Source organism: Miniopterus natalensis, chromosome 14, assembly GCF_054644295.1.
Source record: "Miniopterus natalensis isolate mMinNat1 chromosome 14, mMinNat1.hap1, whole genome shotgun sequence".
NCBI lineage: Eukaryota > Metazoa > Chordata > Mammalia > Chiroptera > Miniopteridae > Miniopterus > Miniopterus natalensis.
This window is the reverse complement of record NC_142094.1, coordinates 46,724,394-46,751,289: the sequence shown is the minus strand read 5'-3', so window position 1 is coordinate 46,751,289 and position 26,896 is coordinate 46,724,394. Positions and strand designations below refer to the sequence as shown.

At 43.0% G+C, this 26,896-nt stretch overlaps 1 protein-coding gene across 4 annotated transcripts in view; it reads left to right on the top strand.

Moving 5' to 3' along the window:
* Positions 1 to 26,896, top strand: part of SORCS1 (sortilin related VPS10 domain containing receptor 1) — a 394,451-nt gene that overhangs the window by 266,984 nt on the left and 100,571 nt on the right. For all 4 annotated transcript variants that reach the window (XM_087823933.1, XM_087823932.1, XM_087823934.1 and 1 more), the window contains exons 6-8: positions 10,907 to 10,971; positions 22,915 to 23,033; positions 25,727 to 25,816. In XM_087823933.1, the coding sequence (XP_087680059.1) occupies positions 10,907 to 10,971; positions 22,915 to 23,033; positions 25,727 to 25,816 (274 nt within the window). The remainder of the gene's footprint in view (positions 1 to 10,906; positions 10,972 to 22,914; positions 23,034 to 25,726; positions 25,817 to 26,896) is intronic.

The window sequence follows — 26,896 nt, the reverse complement described above, 5'->3', positions numbered from 1 at the left end:
AACATAGAGTTTATTCTTGTATTATGATTTATTAATTGTTGTATTATTTATTTGTACTGTTTGTCATTTTCCATACAAACAACCATAAACCTATTTTCGCCCCCCACCCACATATTCTGTAACCAAAATACTAGACTCTAAGGTCAACCACTCCTAATACATCGTATATTGAAACATAAAGGAATGGGAGAGAAGAAAAGGAAGGGAAGCGATGTACACACAACAAATATATTCCTATTAATTTATGATTTGGTGGGAAGTCTCTAGGGAATGGTTCCCAAGGAAAAGGCTTTGTCTTTTGAGGAGCCAAAGATAAGAAGAAATTGACCAAAGAGCTGGGATAGGTAAGTGCCTGGAATAGCGCCTGGTACATGCCTTATATCATCAAATCTAAAATTTCATTGAATGAAGATACACCCTTTTATTGTGTATCTGTCAAAAATTTTCTGACAATTTACCATTATCATTTCAGTGATTGTAAGATACCAGCTGGTTTAAGGGATATTAAATTTTTGAAAGTGAGCATTTGGAATTGATGAAATGGGTGTACAATAAATATATGCTGGATGAGTGAAAAATGAGGAATGGATATTGGGGATGAGGCAACCAAAGATATTTATTTTTCAAATCCAAGGTTAGGCAGGGCTGTCTTAGTAGATAACTAATAAGATGCGGGATGGTAAATTCTGGGCAGGAGGGTAGAGAAGCCCCAGAAACTGGCCGATTTGACTGGGTAGGAATGAAAGGCAGAGCAGGCTGGGAAACATCCTAAAAATAACTATAAGATGAGCAAGTCCATGAAGATGACCAGCTCTGATGTGTTTGTGTATCAGAATTTCGGGATCCTTACAGAACTTAGAAGCCATTGCATCTGACTTCCTGTGACTTGCAGGAATCCCTTCTGCAGAATTCTAAATAAGTGGCTGCAAACAGCCTTTTGGATTGAATTGGAACTTTGTCTGTCCATCAGGATTTATATTTCTCCAAAGAGGATAACCAGGGAAAATGGACCTGTCCCAGTGTTTTTTATTGTTGGCTCTGGCACTTAAAACAGCAGCACCACTGAACGCAGCAATTCCATAACTTAGAGAAAGCTGTCAAGGTTTTCACAGGCGTGGCAGGATGTGCCCTGGGGTAGGGGACAGGACCTGCTGCAGCATTTATGGGATTTATGGTAAAGGGATTTACATCAGTGCTGAAGTTTAAGGCAGATAAATCCCACAAGACACATATTACCAATAATTGAATTACAAAGCCATTATCATGTGCTGAACAGAGCAACTTTATGACTCTATTGTGATAAGATGAAACTTGTTAGAATATTTATGTGCCTGAGATCCCTTTGGCATCACCAACCCAGAGAACACACCACTTCTTCTAGGTGCCTCTCCTGAGTAGTTAGCCTTCCTGAGTAACTCAGTAGCCAAGGAAGACACAGTGCTTAAGAGGTGGAATCCAAAGCAGACATAGCATAGAGCCACATCAGGCACAAACCTCACACTTGACCTCACATTTCAACAGATCCTGCACCCAACGTATTTACTTTGTCAGCTGAAATCGAACCTGTGACCTCTTGGTGCATGCAAGATGCTCAACCAACTGAGCCACACTGGCCAGGGCTATCAATCTTTTTTAGTGTAAGACACAAACGTTGCTATCTGAGTTAACACTATCTTCCCTGAAATACAAACAGATAAAAAGAAAAGGGGTTTTTAAAAAAATATATATCTTTATTGATTTCAGAGAGAGGAAGGGAGAGGTAGAGAGAGAGTTGAAACATCAATGATGAGAGAGTCATTGGTCATCTGCCTCCTGCACGCCCCTGACCGGGAATCGAACAGAGATCTCCTGGATCCTAGGTCAATGCTCAACCACTGAGCCATGCCCGGCCAGGCCAGAAAAGGGGTTTTTGTTTTGTTGTTCTGTTTCTTTCCATGAGACGGATTCCTGGAGTGAGTCAAGAACCTGGATTAGTAGCTCCATCCTTGACTCCATGCGAGTGGCAGGACCTTGGACCAGGTGTTTGCTCGCCTGAAGATTTGGTCTCCTTAACTGTGACATGAGGGGTTTGCACTGGTTAATATCTGGCACTTTCCATCTCTAAAGGACCTTAACTCATATTGTTCTCCTTACTCTTTACAACAGTCTTATTGTTAAGTTTATTGTCATCACCCTTACAGGTAGCACCTGGAGCTGTAGAGAAACTAGAAAGCCGTGGCTCCAGTCTGATTGTATCATTTATGAACTGTATGCCCTCGGGCAGGTAAATTGCTTTCAGAGATAACGCTGCCTTTCTCTTATCTCACCATTATTTTTCTCTGAATTTGTGTCACGTGTGACTTTTCTGGGCACACAGTATGGATCCTTATCCTAAGTGTTGATAATTGATGAGCAGGTCACCAAGGGCACAGCCTCACAGGGCCTATATGACAGCAATCCCACACTTAAAATATGTGCACCAGCCGCAGACCAACACCGTATGAAAATGACAATAGTGTTTTCTGTCGTTAAAGCCCCTTACAGTTCATAATCATAAGTATTTTTTTACTACACAACTTTCAAGAAATGGTGTCACCATCTTACATAGTATATATTTATATTTATACACACCCTGTCTTCTCTATTGAAATATAAGCTGCATGAGGGGCAGAGATTTTGCTCTGTTTTATTTATTGCTAAACCCTCAGTGCCTAGAACTATCCCTGGTGCATTGTCAGTGTTCAGTAAATACTTGCTAAATTCCTTCATTTATTCACTCATTAACTTATGTAATTGAGGTTTCCCTGTCTCCCCTGCCGGTGTTCAGTGTTAAGGATACCCCACGAGTCTTCAGTCTAGAGCAATAGTCTCCATGGTGAGTTACCTGCAGCAGCACCCCAGGGGGTGTAGAATGTGGTTCATTTGAGGTGTGGGGAGACATTTTTACAACGCCTGATACTATTTTTGCTTCTATTTTAGTTTCTATTTTGTGTATATTTTCTAAAGTTAACGCATATGTACTCTAGTGCATTTCCACAACTTACAACTAACGCCCTATATTGGGCATGTGCTAATTTTTTTCCCCTCGCTTAATGTGTTCCAGCAAAAAAATGTGGAGATTGTCATTCTTGAAATTCTGTTGTGGAATATAATTTCCCTGAGTCATATAGTTTCCAACAGCACAGTGCTCGGGTTTCAATTAATTTATGCTCATATTGTTCTACCTTCTCCTCTGAAGTTCTCTGTCCTTAACAGAAATGGAAAGAAAGGGGAAGTGGGAGGTTCTCTCCACTCCTTGTCTTCTGTTAATATGGCCCCTGAAGAAATACAGGGTGTCCCCCCAAAAATGTATACACACTTTAACAACTGATAGCTCAGTTTTGAAAATGAAATATGTTTTCATGAACGCTGCCTTTATACTTATTCAAAATGTGTGTTATATTCCACCTGGCGTGGCTCAGTGGTTGAGCGTTGACCCATGAACCAAGAGGTCACCGGTTCGATTCCTGGTCAGGGCACATGCCTCGGTTGCCTGCTTGATCCCCAGCGGGGGGCATGCAATAGGCCGCCGATCAGTGTTTCTCTCTCATTGATGTTTCTCTCTTTCTATCCTTCTTCCTCCCACACTTTCTAAAACCAATAAAAACATATTTTTTTAAAAAGTGTGTGTATACAATTTTGAGACATCCTATGTTCTTGTTTTATTAATAGTACAGATTTATTAATATTCAGAGTACTCTATAAATGCATCTTCCTTGTAAAGGTTTTCATGTTACTGATGAGGATAACAATCCCTTTGACTATCACCCCCAATTCTAACGCCTTCCAGAGGTGGCCACCATTAGGAATTTTGAAACTATGTCTATTCCCACTAGCATTTTTTCCCATGTGTATGCATTTTTTGCTTTAAGTTAATCAATAGACAGTATTTAGATAAATTGGGTATTTTCATTTAATAGTTGCAATAAAGACATTAGAGATCTACCTCATTAATTTTAGGTTCTGGCATGGCACAGTCTCCAAGATAAATTATTGAGTAAAATCAACAAGTTGCTAAAAATACATAGGGTATGATATCACTAAAGTTTAAAAAGATAAAAAGAAGCCTTATAAAAAAAATTTTGTGAGCTCCTCCTTTGCCTCCGTCCCAAACTCTTTGATTATTTAAAATACATTTCTCTGCATCTCATCAGCACTCATTTCTGCTTGGGGGTCATGACTGTGATCTGGTCATGCTCCCTGGTGTCTTTCTAGACCCCCCTCGTCTGTATTCAGGAAAAAACACGGACAAACATGGGGAGGAGCCATAAAAGTGGGGAAAAAAGAAGAAAACGGGAAATTCAGTCAATGGCATAAGAAGCAAAACCATTAGTTTAGAAAAAGGGAAAGTGGGGAAGAGGAAGGGAGCATGGCCACACAATGGTTTATCGTGACCAGTTGCGACCGGGTAATTTTGATGTTCGAAGAGACATGCTGCTTGTTTCCAAGCACTGCTCTTTAAACGTTCAGCTTTATTTATATCATGCACTTGTTTAGCAAACATCCTTACCTCCCACAACTCTCGTAAGCTTTATTCCTTCATTCTGGGCCAGACTTCCCGTTCCTTGCCCCTGTCTCTCTCTCTCTCTCTCTCTCTGCCCCCCCTTTCTCTGTTTTCTCTCTCTCCCCCCGTCTCTGTTGCAGACCTCATATAACTAACAGTGAGGCCTCTGGCTCAGGGAGTAAGGAAGACAAAATGCAGAATTTGAAGAGCTTAAAGTCATTGACCGTGCTGACGCTCAGTAACCACTGCATGCATTCAAGACACTAAGCAACATTTTTACTTGTCTGTCTGTCTCTTTGTTCCTTGTGACAGCGACCTTTGTTTCTGGGCACTCAGTGTGACGGTATGGAGACCAGAAGAAAGTAAGCATGCTTCTTAGGCTTACGGTCGAGGTCGCAATGACACCTTCAGGCTGTGCTTTATTTTTTTCTAGCCCATTTCCCATTGATGGGCAGGAGATGAGACCTCCACTAAGCTGCTTTGCTCAAGAATAAAAGTTGCAGCGTGAGCCAGGACTTCAGGACTTCCCTGATGATGTCTGCCTTGAGAGCCTTACGGTCGTGGCCAGTGAGGTGGAAGCCCTGAACTACAGAATTGGAAATCGGGGTGTCCAGCCGCTAACACCTGTTTCTTCCCGCTGTAGCAGACAGGGCCACTGGCTTCCATGGCTTTGTTTATGGAGAGAGCCCCTGAGAACACGAATGCTCCATCTAAAACTAAATGGACAGCCCTGGCCGGTGTGGCTCAGTTGGTTGAATGTCAGCCTCTGTACCAAGAGGTCGCTTGTTCAATTCGCAGTCAGGGCACAAGCCCCGGTTGCAGGCTCGATCCCCGGTAGGAGGCGTGCAGGAGGCAGCCGATCGATGTTTCTCTCTCTCTCCGTCACCCTTCCTCTCGCTCTAAAATCAACAAAAACGTATTTTAAAAAACGGAGGAAAGCAGATGTCTCCACCTCCCTAGCCTTGGTTCCTAGGCAGATTCCTCCTCATGGTTCCCATGCCATTTCCTGAGGGTCTGAACTCGAATAAACAGGCCCTGTCCCATCACCGTGTTTATTTTTAATATTTGCTCTGCGGTTATCCAGATCAGGGCATTTTGTGGCTCCACAGCATTTATTGAGCACTGTATTAAACTGGTGGAGACTCAGACAAAATGCCAGGAGAATGATAAATTAGTGACATTTCTGAGTTTCTCTGCAGAAAATGCCTACAAAGGCCACATTTGGTGATTGCCTTTCAGAAGGCTGACTTTGCATTGCTGACGTCACAGCGGACTGGATCAGGGAGGGACTGGTTTATTTGCATTCTTGACGTTGGTAATCCTTAGATTTTATTTAAAAATGGCTCCTAGGTGTGGACGCCATCTGAAGACCCTGGAAGTGTAGATGCAGGAGGCTGGCTTTGTCTGGTTTTCATCATCAGAGCTGGATCTGGCATGGCCTGGGGACCTTCACCTTACACTTTGGTTGGACTGGGAGATCTAAGCATGAATAGATGGGAACACAGTCTTCTTTTCAGCCGTTTATAATCTTGCCAACTTCATGTTCTTCAGTGGCATCTGTGGCCTTTAGCATCAAGCACAAAACCTTAACATGGTGCACACAGTGCCCCTGCCCAGCCTTTTATTGTATCTTCTGCTGCTCTCCTCTGAAAACATTAGATCCATCCTATTGACCTACTAGCGGATGCCTAGCTGGGTCATCCTCTCTCTGACCTAGGACCTTTTCACTTGCTATTTATCTCTAAATAGAATGTTCTTCCACCCCCTCTCTCTTGATCATATTATTGCATCTCCTTTAAGATTCAGTCCATTTACTCTAAAGGCTTCCTGTCCTTTCGTTCTCCCCTAGGTCTCTCTCTGCAAGTGAAAGGACAGCAATCCTATGTCTTCTAAGAGCACCTGGAATATTAGAACCCTGTCTCATGGGATTATTGTCTCTTCCATAGCTCTGAAGCTCCTAAGGGCAGGGGATCTGTAGTTCTTATCACACAATAGGGCATTGAGCTGTTTCACTGAATGAATGTGTTTTTATTTATTCACATACTTCATCTCTGGGCTGTTGACTCTTTTTTTTTGGTCTATTGATTTATGATGATTAATTATTTCTGCTAATAGGGAACCCAGGATCTCTCAAGAAGCTTTTATTACCAACATTAATTTAATTTTGAGATGAGTATTAATATTCTCTATCTAGCTCCTGAAATAAGAAAGGGAAAGAAGAAAGAAATCAGATGCATTTCTGAGCCCTTGCTATATGCCAGGAATGTAAGTGCTTTAAGATGTAAATCTAAGAAAACTTATTTTAGCCCCATTTAATACATTAAAAACTATCGAAGTACAGAGATACCAAGTGACTTGTCAAATGTCACACATACAGATAAAGTGATAAATGCTCCTATGGCGGGTTGTGCACTTCTCCTGTATCCAAAAACATTCCGTAAACATTTACTGAATATCTGTACATTGCATGCTTGGGGCCTGCTTGGAAATTCAGAAAGGGTTGAGCTCGTCTGTAAATAAGAGGGACAGACAAAAATGAGTCACCAACTGAACCATGGCCTCATGTATGCCATGCAGATGTGTGCCCATGGTCCTGAAAGTGACAAAAGTGAACCAGCTTAGCTTAAGTGGCCTCCCTGCTGGGAAGCCTATTTTCAGCTTCACTCATCTGCAGCTGACCCATGGACCGTAAGTGTTAACAAGGCAGAAGAGGGTCAGAAGGCTTTCTAGACACAGACACAGCACATGCAAAGGCCTGAAGACTTCCCTTCCCTCTGTGCAATTCAGGTCAAGAAGGGAATGTATTTTCCCACTTAGATACAGCAGCAATATAAAGATATACAAGATACAGCCACCCTATTGCCTTTTTATGTAATTAAAGAACTGTGGACCAAATTTTTCCTCTCAAAAGAGGTTCTTTCTGAAACCCTAGAAGACCAACCCAATGTATCAGATATATAGTAAATACTGACCAGTGTAACAGTGTTCTATTTATTGAGGAAACCTTTTTCTCTGTACTCTGGTAATCACAGACAACTTACTGATAAAAATGAGCACCTGCCTTTTTGGAACTCAGAGAAATAAGAGAAGCATTTGTGCAAAGAGATCCAGCAAACCATCAGGAAGCATGACGAAGACATGTGTACAGGGCAGTCCAGAAGCGTAAAGCAACAGTGCCCCACACCGTGCGTTTATTACCAGGAGTCAGACTTACTGGCCAGACATGCTTGAAACCATTCTTGAGATCTCACTTTGAAAATAAGATCAAGAGCCCAGCTGCCATGGCTCAGCAGTTGAGCATCAACTATGATCCAGGAGATCACGGTTCAATTCCCAGTCAAGGCACACGCCTGGGTTGCGGGCTCGATCCCCAGTGGGGGGGGGCGTGCAGGAGGCAGCCGATCAATGACTCTCATCATTGCTGTTTCTCTCTCTCCCTCTCCCTTCCTCTCTCTCTAAAAATCAATAAAAAAGAAAAGAAAAAAAAAGACAATTTGGGGTCAAATTTTATGTTTATGCTGTTTTTCTTTGATTTACTATCATTTTTTAGCATTGTTTAGGTAAAATTGACAAATAGAATTATAACATTTAAAGTATACAATGTGATTATTTGACGTACGTGGACATTGTAAAGGGTTTTCACAATTGAGTTAATACATCCATCACCTCACATATGTACCTTTTTATGTGTGCGTGAGAACCCATGACTTCTCCTTCCTTAGCAAACTGTAATTATAAACACTGTATTATCAACTGGTCACCATGTTATTACACAATAGATCCTCAGATCTTATTCATTTTATAACGTGAAGTTGGTACCCTTTTACCTCTCCCCACTTCCCCCTGTCCCCAGCCCCTGGCAACTATCTATCACCATCACCACCACCACCACCACCACCACCATCATCACCACCACCATCATCATCATCAAGTACAATAGTTGGTCTTAAAATACACTGAAAACCACCAAACTCCAGTTCCAACCAATACATATAAATGGGCTAGAGAACGACATTGTTTTTCATCTGTAGCCATGTGCTTCTGCCAAGTGTCCGGTCAACGGCAGGGCCATTAAAACCAGCACGTCTGCAGACCTCGAGCACCGTTTGGTGTCCGCTCTTGAGACTTCTCCAGTGCCACAGAGTAAAAGCAGCAATAATTCTTTATAACCTGCCCGCAGACCTGGAGGTGCTCCTGGACTGCAAGAAAAGGGGTGAGCACATCAGCAAATAAAAATAGTTGGAAACCCTGTGGTGTTTGACTTTAAAGTTTTATTTTGTTGTTGCCGTTGTTTTACTACGTGGACAAATATCCAAGCAGGGTAAGGGAGTTGGTTAATCACAGCAAACTCTGGAGAAACAAAAGACTCTGTTCCGTCCCCGTCTCGTTGCATTAATTGAAAAGAGGGACATGTCCCTTGAAACAACAGCTCCTGCCTTTAGAGATAACAAAAGATCTTGAGAGACTTCTGCTTTTGTTGAATGGATGCAACTGGATGCAGAGTAATTCTTTTGCTTCCCTGGACACTAACCGTAAGCCAAGCAGATAGGTCCGCGTGCTAGTTTCAGCATCGTGTTCCTGGGCTGCCAGTTCTCTCCTGGAGATAATAGCAGGCAAGGTGGGAGGTGAACAATGTAACTAACCAGTGGTAGTTTGCAAAACACAGTTAACTCCTGAGCTTGCTAGTTTGAGGGTTGTCATGAGCTTGTTGTTTTTTAATGCTGATGACTATGGCCTTGTCAGAAGAGATCACCTTTGGATCCAGTCAACGCTTCAGTATGGGAAGTGGAGAGCCACTGTCCCTGGACATCCAGACCCAGCAGAACTTTACTGAAATGGCGGTGAAAGTGCCACCGTCTCCCTGTATCAGATTCCAGTGATGTGAAGTATCCAAGCACATGCCCTGTCTCTTTGGGGGGGAATTATAAACCCTTGTTGAGACATTTCTTAGGGATTAGGAAGCAGGATTTCATGTTTTGAGCATACACTGAATTTCAGGTCATCTATCAATCAGAAAACTTACTGACAGTGATAATAGGGTCTTAAGGAGACTTTTTTTTTCTTTTTAAGATGAAGAAAGACTAAGCTACCTAGGTTTCAGAGTCTTTGAGCTGGGAAAACTGAGTTCAAGTGAGAAGAGTTGTGGGAATGCCCTTAACAATGATTAACATGCTTATTTCGAGGAGCTCACAGACACATACCCTCCCCCCTTCCCTTCCCTCCTCCTCTCCATCTTCCCTTCCTTCCTTCATCCCTTCATTCATTTATTCCTTTCTTCTTTCATTCAACAATTAGCTATTATAGCTCAAGCACTATATATAGGAAAAAATCTCCAGTAGCTCTCCTATTGGGGCAGGGAGGGGAAGTGTATGTTGGGGAATGGGCTGCTTTTATCTGGAGAAAGACACAAAAATCATTATAACAAACTATTATAGGATTTATGCAAAAAATCACTAATGATTGGTAGGCGTCCTGACTCTGAGGAGTATTTTTAACATTTGTATTTTCTCACATGGACTCACGACTGGGCAGATGGCTCAGGGCAGGCAAAGGCACCAATTGCGAGGCATGTGGCCATTTCCATGTAGAAATGAAAAATTAAATGAAAGTTCTACAGATCCTGATGAAAACAAATTATAGAAGGTCCCAAGTTTAATTCATCTTACTGTAGAGATGTCTTAGAGTATGATCGCCCATATTATTTATGTAACAAAATAATTACTTTCTATTTATTATGGCTCTCTGCAAGATTACACTACATAATATAGGCCTCCGAGGCATTGTAAATAGACTTTTATTTTATTTACACATACAGTTTCAGGCACATACCACAGCGGCGCATCTGTATTTCCTCCTAACATTGGCTCAGAGAATGGTTATTTTTTTGCTGTATGGTACTCAATGTGGGTTGGGCCACGTGGTTTTTTCATAGTTCATAAGGTAGCAGTGGGTAGTTCTGCACATTTCAAATGAAATAATTAATTAGATCGGTTTGCTACGTGATCACTGTTCAAGACACACAGCTAAAGCAACCTGCCTGGCACCTGCCTGATAGTCTGGAAAGTTTAATACACTGTCAGGGAGATTGTTGCAGAAGGACAGATGCCACGTGTGGGACATACTGGAAAGTCTGAGCTGATAACACACGATATCATTGCCAGAGTCGAGCCTGGCCTCCACTAAGTAAAGGTTTCATTACTGTTTTTATGTGAAGTGGAAGTTTTGCTCTCAGGCTTTAGAAATAAATAAGGAAGCTGTATCCCAGGGATGGTGGTTTTAGAATCCTGTGGACACCAGTAGTCTGCGGACTCAGCTGAGTTTCTCTAAGGCACGTGTGCAGTCGCCGAGCTTGATGTTCCTTTTCATGTTTCTTCATCTCTTTAGGTCTCTGATGGGTTCAAACAAGGAACCAGATCTTGTGCATCTCGAGGCCAGAACTGTGGATGGTCGTAAGTAAATCAAGTTTTCCATGATGTTCACAGTAATGTTAGTTTTATCAATCTGGCATGGACCATGATCCAAGTCATTTGGACACAAGGACTTTTCCTATTCTTAGTAACTCAGAATTATGTTAATAATTTTCTACAACTCTCATTTAATCAGGGTGTTTTTCTTTCCAGGTAATGAGAAAATACAAAATTCCTTATTTCTGCCATGTTGTGTTGTTGTGATTGCTTTTGTTTTGCTTTGCTTTGATTTCTCCAGTTTCCTTATTTTATCAGATGCCATCCTGGCAATGCCTTGTGTCTTGTTTGGAGACACACAAAGCATTTAGACAGCATAGGCCAGAAGAGAACCATCCTGTGTGTCCCCATGAAAAGCAAGAGGAGGGCAAAGCCCCCTGAGTCAGTTGCTCACCTTTGGTGCTCAGAACAACCTTAGGCCGTCTACAGCGAGGACTACACTTCACGTGGAGATTGTGGCTCAGGGACATGATATAGAGGAAAGTCAGGTGTAAAGCCAGAATTTAAGTCCTTGTCAAAAGAAATCTAAAGTTCGCTCACTAATTGTGTGACCTTGAAAAATCTACTTAAACTCCTTATGCCTTAGTTTCTTCACTGTAAATTAAATATGTGAACAATAATGCGGCCTGTAGTAGCTAACATTCACTGAGCACTCGCCCTGGACCGAGAATTATGCTACCCACTTTATCTACTTTATGTGTCACAAGGAATCCTCACAATTTGTAGGGTGTTAGTCCCATTTTGCAAATGAGAAAACCAAGTCATAGAATGTTTAAGTAACATATTGAAGCAACAACATCAGTTTCCTTCTCCTTCTCTAGTCCTGAGGATCTCCAGAAGGTCTAAGAGTTGACCGGATACCCCTAGAGCTAAGATTGGTCACTAAAGGTGAAAAAGACAAAGGCAGAAGAGAAGTGTGTAGAAGAAAATGGAATGAAGAGAGAAAAGATGGCGGGGGCGGGGGAGGTCCCAAGTGTAGAGTTTCCCTGTACTTTTCACCCAGCTTCCCTCCAAAATAGCAGCCAGTAAGACCATAGAACTGTAACAAAATCCAGGAAAGGATCATTTCTTGGGAGAAATCTTTCTCGAACTCCCAGTTTCTAAACTAAACCACTTTCTCAGTTTGTTTACTTTCATCCAACTCTATTCTTTTTCTTTATTGCGCTCATCTCGGTTAGAAATTCCACATTCCTTTTACATGATTATTTGATCATAGCCTTTTCTCTCCCCCACTAAGTGCTGTGGGTGCAGGGGCCATGTATAGCTTTGTTCAATAGTCTGTCTCCAGCACATGCCACAGTGTCCACATGTAGATAGAGCTTAATAAATATTTCTTCAACGAATGAATGCATAGTTGACCGAGTGTCAGGGTAACCAGCGGGCTACTTAACCTCACTTACCAGGTTGTCTGAGAATTTTACAGCATTGCGTCTCGGACTTTAACATGCATATGACCCACCTAGAGACCTTATTAAAATGTAAATTCTGATTCAGGAGGGGCCGGAGAATCTGCATTCCTAAGGAGCTCCCAGGTGAAGCTGATGATGCTGGTCTGTGGAACGTGCTTCGGGTCAAAAAGTGCCATAATAAAAACTAATGAAAGAGCTTCAGGGTCTGTCTCCCATGACTACACCCTTGTTTGGAGAGCTCTGGGTGGAATTATAGATTGCTTTCGCATTTGAGTTTTTGGGGATGCTGCTGCTTTCTGGCTTGTGGCATTTAATGCCCATAACCCCATATCCTGAAAATGACAAGGCCATCACTTTCCCTGATCGGCACTTTTTTCCCCCACCCAACATCATTCCTGTGTTCCCTGCAGGCACGGAGGTTGATAATGTCAAACTGTCATCTCAGGCTCAGCTTCCACGAGGCATGAAATATATCAGTTCTAATTTTATTTATTTTATTTTACTTTTTTGCAAAGGCAGCATCTTCAGAAACTATCCAAGAGTGAAAATTCAATAAAGGGATTTAATTTGAAAAGTTATCCCTGTCAAAACAAAACAGAAAAAAAAAAATTACCTACCAATTGAAGTAAAGGATCTAAGCCTGACCTGAGTGTAAAAAAAATGAGATTATTCTGGGTACCCTGCCCTCCCTCTTCTCGCCTCCCTCCTTCTCTCTCTTTCTCTCCATCTCTCTCTCCAACACAGTAACCATGGCTCCGAGCAAAAGAAACAGAAGAAGGAGAGAAGGAAAGAGCCCAGAGTCAGTAGCGAGGGGTTAGTAGATGCAGCTGAGAGTGTTATTTCAGAATTAGGCTCCAGGCCGGTCACTTGCTCCAAGAATTCCAGTATCCATACATTACCTCTTTCCCCATTCCCTGATTGAAATCCCTTTTGTTTCTCCATCTCTTCGTTATTATTTAGTATAAAACTTAAGTGTATAAAACTCACCGTGTATATTCTAGGTCATGGGTCCTACAGGGAAATGCAAAAACAATGTAATCCTGTTTACTTTGAACAGGAGTTTCTTTCTGACCATGATGGGCTTAGGAATTTTGTAGCCAAGGCACTGAGACCTGTGACACAGGAACACCCGTCAGGACCTTACTTGGTTCGTCCCCATGGGATGGGTTGAAAGTGCTTATCGGGGTTTGTTTTTCCAAGTTTAGGTTTAGTCTCATCTCAGTCCCCCTAGGTGGCATTTTATAATCACTGCCCGTTTCATTGGAAGTCTGGGCATTTGTGGGGGAAGCCCTGGGAAGGGAAGCGTTTGCTCTATGAGGGCCTGTGACCGGCACAGGCGTGTCTTCCCGTTGTGCCGTGAAAGCGGGTGTGTTGTTGTCTACAGTCGTGATAAGGATGTTATTCTTTCCTGTATCACCTCTGTCCCGGGAGAGGAGCTGAATTACAGCCTCAATTACATTCAGTCACAAGAGGTATTTTGGGAAACTTTTGAACATATTTATTGAATTTATTTTTGTCCCCCCACATTTAACCGAGAACAAATGGGCAGGGCCTCATCCAGGAAACAAACATTTTAATGTCTACAAATCACGTGTGTGTGTATTTGTGTGTGTGTGTGTGTATACACACCCATTGTATGCACCCACTGCATTAAAACTGCTCCCTGGTACATCACAACAGTAAGAAGGAAACCTACTTTCTATTGATTCACCTAATATGGGCACATTTGTGTACGTGTACGGAATGTACATAGTGACAGAGAAAATGGTGACCAAGCTGTTGGATTAAAGCTTTGTAAAAAAATGTATCTTACTTAATTTTGGTCCTGTATAGAAACCATTCAGAGCCTAACACGTTTAATGTTTGTTGACTTAATAAATACATGTGTGTGTCCCTGTATTGGCATGATTTGGGGCCTTTAACCATAGTGTTTTTAGAGTCCTGTGGGCATAAAAAATTCACTAACTCCCTGAAATTATGTGCCACATATTATATATATATATATGTGATTTTGGAGGGAAAAGACATCACTTTTATCAGAATTTTTTACATGGCAATTTGGTGCATAGTTCTATATTTATGGTCATCTGTAAACATCATCTTGTAAGAGAACCTGAAATACTAAGTTCAACCTTTCTCGCTTCCCGAAGTGAAAGGCCAGGCTGGAGATGTGAATGTTTCTGTACTGGTGGTGATTCGTCCAGGCAGGGACGGGGGACAGGGACAGTGCCTGGCCTCAGGGTCTGTTTGTATGAGTAAGTATCCTTGTAACAACTTGCCCAAGGACTAATCTCTCTCACTAGGGAAAAACAACCATGGCCCTTGAACCGACTGTGAAAATGCTCAAAAGCTCTTCCTGAATGAACCTCAAAGGAGGACTTCCAAGCTGAACAAAAGGAAACTCGCAACTTTTTATAAACATCATCCCACTAATTCTGGTCTTGGGTGCCAACTGGACACCCCATTCCTACTCCCCATTTTCCAGCCTCAGTCTAATTTCTACAGGGGCGTACGTATCAAGACATGGATAGGGCGAGCACTGCTGGAATGAGTACCGTGGGGAGGTGACAGAGGCCTCACTTCTCACCAGTCCTCAGTAGATTAGCGATGGAGTGTTTGAGTTTTTACTATAAGCATAAAGTACTTTTAAACCAAGGACAATAAAAAGGATACTTAGGACTCAAGTGTATCCTGGGCTGATACAGATAAATGCTTATGTGAACGCACACACACACACACACACACACACACACTCACAAATGTGCAGTGTGTGTTAGTGGATACAATAGCAAGTTAAACATCTTTTCGTATCAGCACATATAAATTTAGCCACTTATGGTGAATCACTACACAGGTCCCCATTGTACAGTCAACTAAAATTCAGTCAGTCACCCTCTTGTTAATAGATATATCGGTGTTTGGCTCTTTCAAACAGTGCTGAGACGAGTACACATACACACATGTTATTTATTTGGCTAGTGAGCATTCGAGCTTACACACGTAGAAGGCACTGCTGAAAGAGAAATGACCGAAATCCCGGTTTCGAGGGTATATATGTTTTCCATTTCTGTAGACGTTGTCACAGTGCCCTGTGAAATAGTCCCACCAGTGTCCGAGCTTCAAGATGACGATGCCCGTGTTTGCCAGCCCTCACTCACCCGGGACATTACAAGTGGCTTTTTAAACAGAATCCATCTATTGATAGAACGCATGGCATTATCTTTGTTTTAAGTTGCACTTACTGAATTAGGAATGAGGTTAAGAATTGTTATTTTTTTGCTTGGCTATTTGTATCTCCTCTCCAGTGATCCTTCAAAAGGCATCAAATCTCTTTAACGGTCTAGGCAAGATTGACACTTTGGCATTTATATAAAAATCGAAAAATATCAAAGTCACCACCCCCATCCTAGCCCAAGTCCCATCACTAAGCGCACAGAATGACACTGTTAGCCCCCACGTTTCAGAGCCTTCATTTACCTTCTTTTTCAATCAGTTAATTTAGTCGTAGCTTCCAGGGAAGAGGTTAGGGGTCCGCGCTTCTGCTCAGCCTCCGCCTCCGGTAGCGCCCCACCGCGTGCTGACACCCCCAACAGACGCGTCCCGCCGCTGTCCCCCTGCCCTCACATCCAGCGCCAGGTCCAGCGAGGGAGGGCGCCTGGCGCTTTGCTCTGCTCTCCAGCAAGGTCATTTTGATCCCGTTTTTTATTCTGCCGAAGTCCCCAGGTTTCACCTATTCCTGATTTCAACCTGGCCTCCCTGATTTAGTAGCCAAGAGACAACCCTGAAAACTAACCAGAAAAGCATGAAATAGGGTAACACAGGCGTCCACGCACAGCCGTGGAAAGCCCGAGCGTGGCCGCGCAGCCGCAGGCTCGGCCAGGCAGCTTTCACACCCGCTTCTTTGTGCCCGGTTTGTGCTGTTTGCCCTGGGTCCTGTGTGCCCCCCATCTGTGTGGAGGCCTGTGCCCTGCGGCCCATCCTGAGGAGGAGAGGACGGAGGTGCACGATTGAAACTTGTCACCCCCTGGACAGAGGTCCGGGTGTCCGATGGGAACTCAGGATCCCCAGGACACAGCAGCACCGGTCCACATGGCATGTATGTGTGGCGATGTCCAAGTGTTTGGAAAATCCCTGATGCTTCTGACTCCTGCTTTAAAAAAAAAAAAAAATAATAAGGCATCATAAAGATTGTGGCACTTGCTCAGCCATGTCCTCTCTTTGTCCTGCATGCTCCCCGGCAACCAAGGTGCTAGTCCCATGCGTCGTATTCCTGTCGTCTGCCTGGCGGTGCTGCAACAGGCACCCCTCCGCTGCACGACTTCCGCCAGCCCTTGGAAACAGACGCTGTTGTTATTTTCCTCATCTTAACTCTGAGGAAAACGCAGACTGCAATGATGAAAGGTTTCTGCCGTGGCTTCGGGGCTAGAATTCGAAGCCAGGTCTGGCTCGCTCCCTGCCTATTATTCATTCACTCGATAAATGTTGTTAGACGCGTGTGCTGCGGTAGGAGGCCTTCTAGGCACGAGTGATGGATGGCAGGGACGCGGCCGAGGCCCTGCTCTCGTCGGGCTTACCCTTTACTTAGGGGGACAGGTTATAACCTAATGCATAATGGTAAGGTGACATTTGATGTTTTCGCGAGGTCCATATGGAAGTAGGGGAGAGCGCTGTGTGTCTGCCTGCTGGAAGAGCATTCCCACCAGGTGGAAGAGCACATGCTAAGGCTATGGAGGATGGGCACGCGTGGCATGGTTGAGACATAGCCAGCATGCCAGGGGGCTAGGGTATAGAGAGGGCAGGGAAATGTGTCGTCTTTGTTTATTGCACCATGGAAGGCAGAGGTTATTCCTTATTGATCTTTGTTGAAGGACCACCGTGGTCTAAGTATGATATTCAGTGTTGGGGGCAATAAAAATAGAAAGTTACGGAGTGAAATGAACCTACCCACATGTCTCTGAGGCAGTCCCGTGAACTGACTCTTTGTCCTGGAATCAGTTGTATAACACGTGAGCACATCTAAGTAAGTATTACACACCCACATTCCCCGCAAAATCCCTGGGGAAGGAATTCTGTGTATTTTCTCCCCTGTGCACTAACTGGCTTCATTTCTCCCTTTTCCCTCTCTCTCTCCTTTCCACCGCTACTCATGCTTCCCTTCCTTCTTTCTTTTTTATTGCGTGTCCTCTCTCCCCCTCTGCCTCTGTCCTCTCACCCCCTTTTCTTTGTAAACTTAAATTTGGAAGGTTATTGGAAAAAATGCTCTTCTCAGTTTTTTATGACCCGGTGTCACCTTATGGATAACTTTGTGGCTTTTCTTAATTTACACTGGATTTCTAGTGTGGTTTTCTCACAAAACACATGTTGACAAGTGTGCACATGTGTGTGAGTGGGAACATTTAATAAGAAGGTTCTAAAACAAATAACAATAGAAAGAACAAAAGGAAGATTTATCGGCGGAGGTATGTTCTGCTTAAAGTTGAAAACTAATGGGGGTGGGGGCAGCTTCAGAGGACTTGTGCTTGCCTGCATAGTTTATGGTCTTGTTTAAAATTAACCTTTTACAATATTAAGGCATGTGGAAAGACTCGGTCATAACTGAATATCTGTTAAATGAGCGAATCAATGGATAGAGTCGTGGTGATCTGACAGTTTTTGCTCCATCATTTACTAGCATACGGGCTTCTGCAAATCTCATCCCTAAGTCTGGAGTTCTTCACCTGTGAAAAGTACCTCTTTCTCAATTTGTGGCAAAGTTAAAAAAAAAAAAGTGTGTGATCCATTTAGCACAGTTCCTGACTCAGAGGAGAGGTCCTCTGGTCCTTTTGGAGGTTACTGCTACTGCTACTGGGGATGCTACCAATGGGACACGCTGGGGAGGGAGAGGTCTGCCTGAGCCTCGGGAGCAACGACACAGAAGCCCCAGGAAGAATCCGGACAGGGTAACAGGACAGGAAAAGGCATTTTGAACCAGGGGAACTCTGTGATTGAACGCAGACTCTCAGCCAGGAACCAACACACTGTTTAGACATAGCAGAAGCCCTGGAGACACAGGCTTGCCGGTGACATTGGACAGCTTTGTTTGTTTGGGCAGGAATGGGAGGAGCCAGGTTTCAAGGGGTAAAGTGTGATGAAGACCTGTCAGGGCTTAAAGTATCAGTCTGATTTTTTAACATCCATTTTTAGCTCTGAAACTCTAATAACCTTCATTCTATAGAGAAAAAGTCTGAAGCCAAGCTTGGCCAACGGCCTTCCCCGAGTCGCAGGGCATGCTGGAGGTAGAGGTAGGACCTAGAATGTCACTCCAGCAGGAGGCAGTGCGCACGGAGCAATATGCTGCAGGCCAGCTGGCCCTGTGTCCTCAGCTTGAAGGTGACTTCCGGTTCTGCCCTGGACACCACCTCAGGCTGCCTGCGCAGGACATTTCCCATCCATTAATTATACAAGGAGAATATTTTTCACGGTGTTTTTAAAAATTACTTTAAAAAATCTTTAAACCCCCCCTCCTCCCAAAAAGTATATGATCCATTTAGCACAGTTCCTGTGCTAAATCTTTAACCCAAAAAATCTTTAACCCAAAACACATTGACGATAAAGAAGCAAACCAAACATTGACAATAAAGAAAGATAATGTCTCAGGTGGAAGGGTCTGTAACGTCCTTTACAGTCGGCTCCCTTGGGACACAGTGAGCAGTCCTTGTGATCAAAGAGGGAGGATTTCAGTAAGTACAGGCACCTCCGTGAGCACAGTCCACCCAGGCACGGGACCAAACACACGTATTACGAGGTCTTCAGCCATCACAGCCCCTGGCATGATGGCTCTTCTTTATTCCCAGAGCAGAGTTTAAAGAGGTAGAGTGATTGCTTGGGTTTACCACGCCAGCAGGCTTTGAGCTTCATCTAAGCCCCGCTCCTCTGCTCAAAGCCTGGCCTTTCAAAGGCAGCTCCCTTTCTCTAGATCATCACAGATTTGGGAGGTTGGGGATTCCATTATTCCAAACAGCAGCTGTTGCAAAGTGAGAATGCTCGAAAAGAGCAGCACTGTGTCCTAATTACCTACGGCAAGGAAAACATCTGTGCAGGGAAAGTAATGGAATTAATTCTCAAGTCTAGCAGTTGCATACATTAATTGACGTTAATTAATGCCAAATTACAAGATACTTCCTATGGACTGGCATCATGCTCTCCCCGGAATTGAATATGAAAAGAGTTCATCGTGCTTAATGCTATTACAGCCAGCCCCTGGGGGAGCCGGAGCGATTGACCTCTGGTTCGGAAGTGCGGCCAGTTTCTTTCTGTTGCCATTAGAGGGAGGAAGGGAACAAAGCGAGAGCCCTTGACCGAGGACAGGCCGCACAACACTGAACCTTTTCCTTCCACTGGAAATTTCACTTTGAGCCGCTCTGAGCAAGAAATGCTCTCCAGACCTCTGACTGGGGATCTCTCGTGTTTCCCAGTTGCACATTTCGTACAGTCAGCCCAAGGACAGGCTCATTGCCCAGCTCCTCCTGGTATGGGGAGTGGAGGGGAAAGAGGAACTCAAGCTGTTTCTCTAACTCTTGTGAGATGGATCTCGCAGGCTCCCCATGACCCGCTGCCCACCCCAGGTGAGGGGTGCTCACCAGAGACTCGCGGCAGGTTGTCTGCCTCCCTCACCCCGCTGCCTCTATGCTATTGTTGTCATCTCATATCTTTTATTCATTTTTCCTCTGCAAACATACTTCTACAGATATCTATATATACACCTGGCACAAAATTGGGTCCATATGCACATATTTTGGTAACCTACTTTTAAGAAACTTCTATTTTGGAATAAGTTTAGATAAACAGAAAAGTTACCAAGACAGTACAGCTTTACCCAGCCTCCCCTAATGTTAACATTTTATACAACCATGGTCTGTTTTTCAAAGAAATGAATGTTGATAAATATTATTAATTGATAACTTTTTTTTTAGAATATAAAATATATTAAGCACTTCTGTAAATCCTTATATATTCTTTAGAAGCAATATTTTAATAGCAGCTCCTTAAAAGAGCTCTCTCACTTTTTGTTTAGAACTGGGTTTAAATGTCCTTTCTTAAACCAGCCAGTGGTGAGGAATAGAAAGACCTTGAATGGGCATAGACCCAAGAGGATGATGGGAACTTCTGAGTCACATGGAGAAAGGGCAGATCTGGTTTGGCTTTTCCAGCAAAGACTCAGGGAGAAATGGGTATTGGACAGGTCACCAACACTGGACAGGTCACCAACATTACCTGACGCAGATATACAGCTGGAGTACTCAAATTCAGCCCAACCCATCTTCTTAAGGACCTACTGTGTGCCCCAAACTGATATAATCATTGTGAACGATACCCAAAGAAAAAACAAGAATTTTATCAATATTGATAATAACAGATTTATAAAGGTTAGATTTTCAAAACACTTAACATATATATTGTTTCAGTTAATTCTTACAGCCACGCTACAAGATAGTTGACATTTGCATCCACATTATGAATGAAGGCGGCAAGACTCAGAAAGACTAAGTGATTTCCCTTGAACTATGCATCTAGTAAGTGACCCTACCAAACAGAACTCAAGCCCCCATCTCATCATCGCCAATCTCCATTGTTTCTATGACCCCAACCTACCTTGTAAAAAACAGAAGTCAACTAAACTTGTAAAAGGATCTGGTGCAGTGTGAAGTTGTGAGGTGGAGATTCTGTGTGCTGTGGGGAAGACCGTTCTGGGAAGGGTTAAGTCCCTGAAGTTGTCGTCAAGGACAAAAATCTTGAGTTATGCCCTAACATGGAACTATTAGAATGTCCAAAAAAGAAGATAGGGAAGGGTGAGTAGAAGGCTCTTCTTCGGTTTATCATTGGAAGTGATTTCAGTAGGACTAGATGGGTTAAAGGACTTGAGAGCTATTTCCATTTGTCGTTTCTACGTATGGCAGCCAGATGGAGGAAGGTTGTGGGTAAAGCTTTCCTGCATCAGTCTCCTAATTGCTTATCAACAACTGCATCAGTCATTGTTCAGATGGAGCAAATGTGCTGGCCGACCCTAGTGACTCTCCTGGCAGAATTCAGGGATACCCAGGTCCCTTCAGTAAAGGTGGTCCTGGAAATTTCCTAAAGGGAAATTAGTGAATCCTTATATCCAGCTCTATATGGTATTGCCTACCCCTATTTCATGTAAATAATTATCTTTTTTTTTTATTTGAAAGAAAGGATTTCTGCATATTTCTGTGATGTCCTAAAATCAAACATTAAGCATCATAAAAAAGTAAAATAATCTCCTTTTCATTCAAAAACATGCATTCCAATAAAGAGGTATGTTTCAATGAATATTTTTTTATTGCCTACTGTATGCCAGAAATGGTATTAGAATCTAGGGGTACAGCAGTGAATGATTAACAACAAAAGAAGAGGTAGGTCTCTGCCTTCATGGAGGTTACATTCCAATAGTAGGGGGCAAGAAGTAATAATGAACAAAGTAAGTTTTGATAAATTACCTTGAATGGAAAATAATAAACTTTATGAAGGGAATTCACAGGATGGCATATGATAGGAAGTAATAATGGAAGATCCTCAGAAGTAACAGTGAGCTGAAATCCAGAATCATCTTTTGGAATAACTCAAGGAGAAGCCTTTTAAGTCGAGGAAGTACGGATGAAAAGACTAAAGTGGTAGAAATTTTGGCCAAATTTCTGAACATAAAGTAGGACAGATTAGGAGAATCACAGGGAGAGAAGAGATTAGCGCGAGGGGAGGTTGTCTTGGCGGGCAATGGAGGGTTTGAATTTATTCTAAATCCAAGGATGCAAAAGGAGTTTTAAGTAAGGAAGTGACATCTGAAGAGTAGAGAGGCCAGAATAGGTGTGGTTGAAAAACAGGGACAGCCTCCCTGATACAATATACGTCCAACAGAGATCAGAGTTATATGAGTTATCACTATATGTTTTTTCTGCTGAAGAGTCTCAGGTGGGAATCTAGGTCTTAATTTACTCATCTACAAAATGAGAATAAAGTATTGACTCAGGAATCCCTTCCGTATGCTGTTTCACTTCCAATTAGTAGTAGAAGAAAAACCTTTGTCTTGACATAGAACCTCACTCCAACAGCAGCGCTTCTAACGTGATTGATGATTGCGTAGATGTGTGTTTCCCTATTTGTTCATCAAAGGTCAAAGTGTGAAGGTGAAGCCTAGTGAGGAAAAAAAACCACTATGAAAACACAAGAATTATTCCCGATTTTGAAAATACTTTCTGTTGGTTTAGAAGGGGGAAAATGAATTCATGAGAACCTAGTGTTTAGGATGGCAGGAGTCGGTAGAGGCACTGGGAGACAGAGGTGATGGTGTTGGCAGCAAGTAAAATCATAATGAGGGCAATTATAACAATAACGATGATACGATAATGTGTTTACCCAAGAGTGTGAGGTTCATTTAAAGCCTTGGAGGTAGCAAGGGAAATAGGAAATATCCACTCGGACTCTAATTCTCTGTGTGCCCATCACCCGCAACCCCTTTTTTTTCCAGATTCGCAATACCTAACTTGTCGGATGCAGAACTGCACCGAGACCAACAGAAACAGACCTTTCCCCGGCTACATTGACCCAGACTCCTTGATTGTGCAGGATGATTACGTGTTTGTTCAGGTAGGAAAGTTCCACTTCTACTGATTGTCTCAGGGGCATTTTCCTGTTTCTGTCCCTGATGCAGCCCCTCTGGCCTGCTTCCTCCGCCTTAAGAGTACAAGAATAGGAACAAAAAGCTTTATCTTTTCAACAAAAGGCATGTGACCAGGTGTCCGATCTCCTGCACTAACGGAATAGTAATCAGTTCCTTTGGGCAGAGTCTGGGGGACCTTGTCAACACGGGGTCAGGGAGGCAGTGCTCAGAGTGCTGTTCATCCCTCATCTGCATTCCGAAGAAGCCCCATCAGTCGTCAGCTCGACTGGGCAGAAATGTCAGTCTCTTCCCATCAGGGGCACGGTCAGCCAGGCAGCCTCCTGCGCAGAATCCAGCTTAAAAATAGAGAAACAGGTGGGGACGGCGAGCAGCGGGTGGCTGGGGGTGGGAGGCCGGGCAAGGTGGTGAGTAATCAGCCTTTATTGTCAGGCCCTGACTCTGATTAGGATAAAGAGAACCGACGCGAGATGTATTCAGACAGGTTTGCCAGCTCCTAGGGGAGGGAAACAGTTGGAGGAGCTGAGTTTCATGAGAGTTTAGAAGAGACAGGAAGCGAGTGTGCTTTACTTCCTTGTGCATTTAAGGGACATCTTGGGCTAATTTGAACAAGACATTTTAAAAGTCAGTTATTACTTTCCATGTTAACATGGTGAAGGTACATTGCTAACTTTGGGCGTGTGTGTGCGCTCTCTCTCTCTCCCTCTCTCTCTCTCTCTCTATATATATATATATACATGTACACACACAGATATATGTGATTTCACTAAGATTGAGCCACACTATTATATTTATTTTTTTTAAAAATCATAATTCAGGCTATTAATACCATGGTTTGAAGAAGCAGATGTTCAAAATGCCCAACATCAGCTCATGTGCTTTTAAAAAAATTTCACAAATGATCACACACACGTGTGCGCACACACACGTTCTTTTTCTTCAGGAAAATGAGTAATGGGTTCTTCAGTATCAATCATCAAGTGACACTGACATGGTTACACACTTTGGTTGTCTCTCTAATTCATTTCTCTGTCAGTGTTGCTTCCGGGAACCTTTTCTGTTTCCTAAATGGCCATTTACAGTCCACATATATTACTTAAATATCAGAATCAATCCGGCATTTAGAGTTTCGGATATTCTCTACCCACGCCACTATGGGCACGACCCTGCAGCTCATCACCAGGACTAAGGTGATCCGGCCACATACTGGTGAAAATGGTCATTTTAGGCATGTTTTTATGTGTCTGATGAACAGTCACCCAAAGCATATGTTGACATTCTGAGTATGCAAACTCCAGCTGACATTCAAACTCTAGGAACTTACATGCCTTAAGAGTGGCTCCAGGAACTCATAAAAATTAAGTCAAAAGATGGTTTCCAGGGGCTGGAAAGTAGGGAAATTGGGGTCAAGGATACAAGCTTCCAACTATAAGATGAGTAAGTTCTGGGGATCTAATATAATGCATGGTGACTCTACATAACAATACTGCATTACATGCTTGAAAGTTGTTGAGAGAATAGATCTTGAATAGTATCATTGTATACACACAATAATCTTAATTAAGTGATGAGATGGAGGTGTTAACCAACCTTATTTGTGGTAATTATTTTGTACTATGTATGTGTATCAAATCATCACATTCTACACCTCCGTCTTACATACGTCAGCGATCTTCAACCTTTTCCATCTCCTGGCACACATAAACTAATTACTAAAATTCTGCAGAACACCAAAAAATATATTTTTTCCTGATCTGATGAAAAAAATAGTTATAATTTTAATTCATTCACACCAGACAGCTGCTGTTATGTGGCCTGTTGTCATTTTTTTTTTTTTTTTTTTTCTTGGACAACCTAAAGGAAAAGAGGTCAGTGCCCACGACTAAATAGTCAGATATCGCATGTTCTAAAAATTCTTGGGCCACACTGGTTGAAAATCGCTGGTGTATGTCAATAATATCTTAATAAATCCGTAAAAGAAAAGGGTGGCTACAAAGGAGAGAGAGATTGGCAGTAGCAGCCTTAATACTCTGCACTGGGTAATGCCCATGCTGAGGTAGACACCAAGCCTTGTCCCCTCCCTCACACCCACAGGGGTCATTGGACTGTATGTGCTGGACAAACTTGGGGGAGGTCCAGAATGACCTTGGACCTGGCTTGACTTCCCACCTAACGTGTCATCAGCACTGCTGTGTGTTGGACGTTCTCACAGCCATCAATGTGACGGCAGCAAACTGGAATTCAGTGCCTAGAGATGTGGGACCTGTACCACTTCCCCTGATATGGCCTGGGGACCTGTCTGTATGGCCATAGTCTTGGGACAAGATAGCTGGGCTGCCGATGGACATTGATCCAATGTACTTCAAGGCTTGTCTCTTTAAAAGTTAATAATCACTGAAAATGTTTGAAAATGTTTCCTGGCTTCTGAGCCACTGTGCAAATTGAAGAATTGTGTTTTTGTCCAGTGGGTTCAGTCTGGGCCTCTGACCAACTCACATGCACTGTTTAAGTTGTTTTTGAACTGAATGCCAGTCCCTTACACTTGTCCACAGCAGTCATTCACGCTGATGTGTTGGCAGCTACCTCCTTTCATTCAGTGGCTGCTCTTCTAGGACCTGTAACTTACAGTAGCTCCTCTTACAACCGTGTGTTTCCAATCCAGCTGACATCGGGAGGACGGCCACATTACTACGTGTCCTACCGAAGGAACGCATTTGCCCAGATGAAACTGCCCAAGTACGCTTTGCCCAAGGTATGACCTGAATTGTTTCTTCATTTTACTATTTCCCCTGATTCTTATATCCCTGTCTCCACCGTCTTTCCCAAGCACCTTTCAGTCTCTCAGTGTCATGTATTTATTTTCATCCACGGTCTCTGTATCTGCTTCTCAAGTTCACTTTTTTTTTAGCCAATTTTATCACTCTCCTTTCTCTCAGCAGTCACTCCCTCCTCCCCCCTCCCCGGAATTCTTGCTATAGAAGCATCTGAATAAATCAATAATTGATTTGCTTTTGCTCTTGCTTTTCAATAGTAAAGATTTTCAAGCAGTATGTATTGGTTTTCTAGCAAGACAGAAAATACACTTTGGATACACAGTGTCTCGGTGCAATGGGTATGATGTGTTTCCATCCCAGTTTTTTGTTATCAATTATTGAGAGGTGATATAGCTATGTGGTATCCAACCTTTGCTTTCTCTTTCAGTGGAACCTATGAGACGAGTTGTCTTTAGAGTTCAGAGACACAGCTAAATTTTTAGACTGCCCCAAAGACTTACTCCTTTGAAAACAGTGATGGACAAAAGTTAGAGACCCTCAACTGCTGAAGTCCTGGGCTCCTTCCGTAAAATCTGAGGAGCTGCGTTAATATGGAGCACCACCTAGTGGAGGCCATACTGACTTGGGAGCTCAAAGCTGGGGATCTGCCGTCTTGCTGTGTATTTTAAGTGGCCATAAATTGTTAATGTATCGTACCTTGATCTTAGAGCAGCAGAGATGTGTGTGGCTGTAAGAAGGAGACTGTGTAGGTTTAAATATAGTTACAGCTCAGCTTTGAAATCTTTGAGTTGAACAAACTACATAAAGAACTTCTTTTATTGAGTTTTTATGCCTCTTTTTTTTCTTTTTTTTAATATATCTTTATTATAGGAAGTATTACAGATGTCCCCCTTTCCCACCCTCACTGACCCCCTCCACCTTGCTCCTGCCCCCCCCCCAGGCTTTCACCATACTAGTCTCTGTGTCCGTGGGTTATACATATATGCATATAAGTTCATTGGTTTATCTCTTCCCGCCCCCCACCCCACCCCCTTCCCTATGAAATACATCAGTCTGTT